The 3,366-nt window shown below is 31.9% G+C and overlaps 1 protein-coding gene across 1 annotated transcript; it reads right to left on the bottom strand.

The window, feature by feature from the left end:
* Nucleotides 1–2,313: 2,313 nt before the first annotated feature.
* On the bottom strand, nucleotides 2,314–2,985 carry LOC139876289 (lipid phosphate phosphatase gamma-like). The gene has a single exon (XM_071863593.1). The coding sequence runs from the start codon at nucleotides 2,983–2,985 to the stop codon at nucleotides 2,314–2,316; it is 672 nt and encodes a 223-aa protein (XP_071719694.1).
* Between the last annotated feature and the right edge of the window lie 381 nt (nucleotides 2,986–3,366).

Raw genomic sequence — 3,366 nt, 5'->3', positions numbered from 1 at the left:
TCAATTTGACTATTTTATAATTAATAGAAATACGTAGTCAATTTAAGGCATTTGATTATCTATATTAGTATTAATTATCAATATGACCTTTTTTATAATTTAGAGGAATAAATTTATTTAATAATTAAAGTTCTTATATATGTCGACACCTACTTTAAGCGGTTATGGACGATTAAACATTGTCACCAAATGATCCATCCAAATATAATATTAGCAAACTTTAAATTATTAATTCACTAATTAATATTAAAGTTAGTTATAGTAAATTAGTTGACTAGCTTTCATAATAGCGGATTACATTTTAAAAATTGATTAGATTAATCATATCATCATTTACTAAAAAAAAGTAATCTAGAGTGGGATTGTAAAAAAAATAACTTGGCCAACTAATAAAAATGTGACATGTAAAGTTCTAGTGCATATCTAGAGATTCAAGTGTTATTATTACTATCATGTAGTCTTTATATTTAACAAAGTTGTAAGCTATCAACTTTGTCTACATCTAAAATAATGCTCATTTGATTCTTAACCGAGTTAAATTTACAAAATATTTACATATATGTATAGCTCTTGTATAGCTCTTAAAGTATGTCAAAATTTACAAAATATATATACACTAAACTAATTAAATAAGCTATTTACATTTTACGGGTATTACATACCCAAACAACATAAGGCACAAACATTTTTTTGCCTAATCATGAGTTTGTAAAACCAAATAGCAGCTTTAAATGTATGTATATTCAGTTAGGAGAAGAGGCCTACTTTATAAACTGATAATTAGAGTTATTACAAGTGAAAATTGTTTCCTACTTCTTATTTCATTACATAGCCAAATGAAAATCTTGATATAAGCACCATTTCTGGCACAAGCAGCTGCTTCAATTTTCTCATACCTCGATTATGCAAAGTCACTGCAGTAGGCATGCAACGTGTCCTCGTTCTAATAATGTCCTACTTTTATGATATTTGTAATCTGATCTTGAGCTTTTGCTTATATCTGTAGATAACATAAACGTGGTTTAAAAAAATGGCGAAGAAAAAAATAAAAACAGGGGTAAGCCAACACAATCCCTCTCAAATCGTCTCAATTTTACCCATTATTTTAACTCGAAAGGTATGGGAAAAATTTATCCCCATAAGAAGTCTTAGGTTTGAACTTTAAACTTCAGTAGCAACATATATCTTATGGTGGCCAAGTAAAAGGTCGAAAACGCTCATGGAATAAATTAGTTATTAGGTATTGTTCATTTCGAGTAAAAAATACTCACCCTACCCAAAGAGCCCGAATAAAATAAATCTTATCCATTTACCTAAGGCCCACAACTTAACCTACTCTTTCCGTCACAATTGTATCGTCTAGTATTCATTTTTTGGATGTCATTAGTCGTCAATTTCCACAAATGAATAAGAATAATATGATAAAGTTCTTTTGTAATCATACTTTATACGTGTAAAACAAAAAAGTAGATAAAATGTAAAGGGTAAGACCGTAAAGATAAGAAAATAGTACATGTGTCAGTCACTATTTCTTAAACTGTTTATTTTTTATCCGGATACAATAGATTTGGGACGGAGGGACTTTGCCACATCCAGAAATTGTCTACATCCTAAATGATGTAAGTCATTATGATTGACCAATTAGCCCACTAACCACTTTATAAACCAAATGACCCTTTGATCCGACCCGTTATAACCCATATACGGTAAACTAGCCCAAATAACGACTTACAATTTGCATGTTCCAATTGGTCAAAAGAGGTACGACATTCCTCTTAACCTAATTTATTTTTATTATTATTATCTAATCTTCATTCCCAAAACACACACGTACCTTCTTCCATTCACAACCTCCACAGACTCTCCAACTTATTGCTTCCGAAATTCATGATACTTGCACCATTAATTTCTTTTTGCCTTGCCCCACAAACGTGGGGTCCACAACACTAATTAGAGTAGGCGGAACATATATAGGATAAAGGGGTATCTGCGCCGGCTCGATTTCGGGAAAAAAATTACATTAAGAAAATGTTTTTTTACAAAAAAAAAAAAAATAAGGTTTTTTTATAATGTTTATCTCGTATTCATTAGTTTCGCCCCATCTCGAGTCGGGTTCAAGTTCCGCCACTAAAAGTGCTAATCCAAAACAAGAGTAATTCACATTTTGAGTGATTTGGATATATAGGTCAAAGGTCATTTTAGCTAAAAGAAAAGGTGCAATTATCATGATAACTGAAGCATTTCAAATTGCAAACGTACCTACATTGTTTTACAAACAACAAAAGACAAGCATACCTAAAATTTATTCTTGCATCACTCCGATCGCTTATACGATGGATGCCTTCGTGCAGCTCTCGCATTCTCATAATCAAATTCCAACAGATTCGGTATATGCGAAGTATCTTTAATATAAAACAACCGCCCAACCGAACTTTCCTCAATCGCCCGAAAAACCGACCCTTTAATCTTACCATTAACAACCCAAAACCACACCCCACCAAAAGTGAACCCAAGACTAGCACCAGCAAACACTTGACCAATAGTATGGTACCCTAAATAAACCCTAGAATACATTGTAAGTATTGCTAATGGCCAAATAACAACAAATGCAACCCACATTTGTCTTCTTAAAATAATCCCATATTTTTTATAAGTTAATAAAGTAAAATAAATAGCAAAGAAAAACATGTATTGTGAATGACTTGATGGCCAACCATGTGAATCACAGCTTTCTAAAAGGATACATGTTTCGGGTCGGGCTTCTTTAACGGATAATTTGATTAATTCGCTAATTAAATGTGAAATTAATAACCCTAATGCGAAAAACATGCCTTGTAATTCACGGCGAAATATGAAATGTGAAATGAATCCACCAAATGTTATGAAAACTGGGATTAATGAAATCCACGCTAAAAAATGACCTAACTGATCGCCTTTTTCGTAACGCACGTGCGTTAGGGTTACGGCTCGAAGATGATTCGACATTTTTTTATGGAATTGAAGAAATTAGGTTTTATTTTGTTGTTGATTAAGAGATAAGAGATTGAATTTGGGTGATTTGAATCATTGAATCTGATTTGATTAATTTGTTGATTTTTGTAGGATTTCGATTTGGAGTGGTTGTTAAAAATGGCGCATGGGTTGTTTTTCGTTGCTTAACCACCTTTTATCCGTACGTTAACTAACTCCTTACTTATTTTTTTACAAAATTACCCAAATCGTCCTTGTGTTTATAGTTTTTTCTCAAATAGTCCCTATATTAACAAAACTACATAAATCATCCTTAAATGTCAAATAACATCTCAAATTAGTTCATGCCTTAACATTTGTTAAACTCTCCATTAGTCAAAAATACACGATTGGTCC

Source organism: Rutidosis leptorrhynchoides, chromosome 11, assembly GCF_046630445.1.
Source record: "Rutidosis leptorrhynchoides isolate AG116_Rl617_1_P2 chromosome 11, CSIRO_AGI_Rlap_v1, whole genome shotgun sequence".
Classification (NCBI taxonomy): domain Eukaryota; kingdom Viridiplantae; phylum Streptophyta; class Magnoliopsida; order Asterales; family Asteraceae; genus Rutidosis; species Rutidosis leptorrhynchoides.
This window is presented reverse-complemented; position numbering and strand designations above follow the sequence as displayed.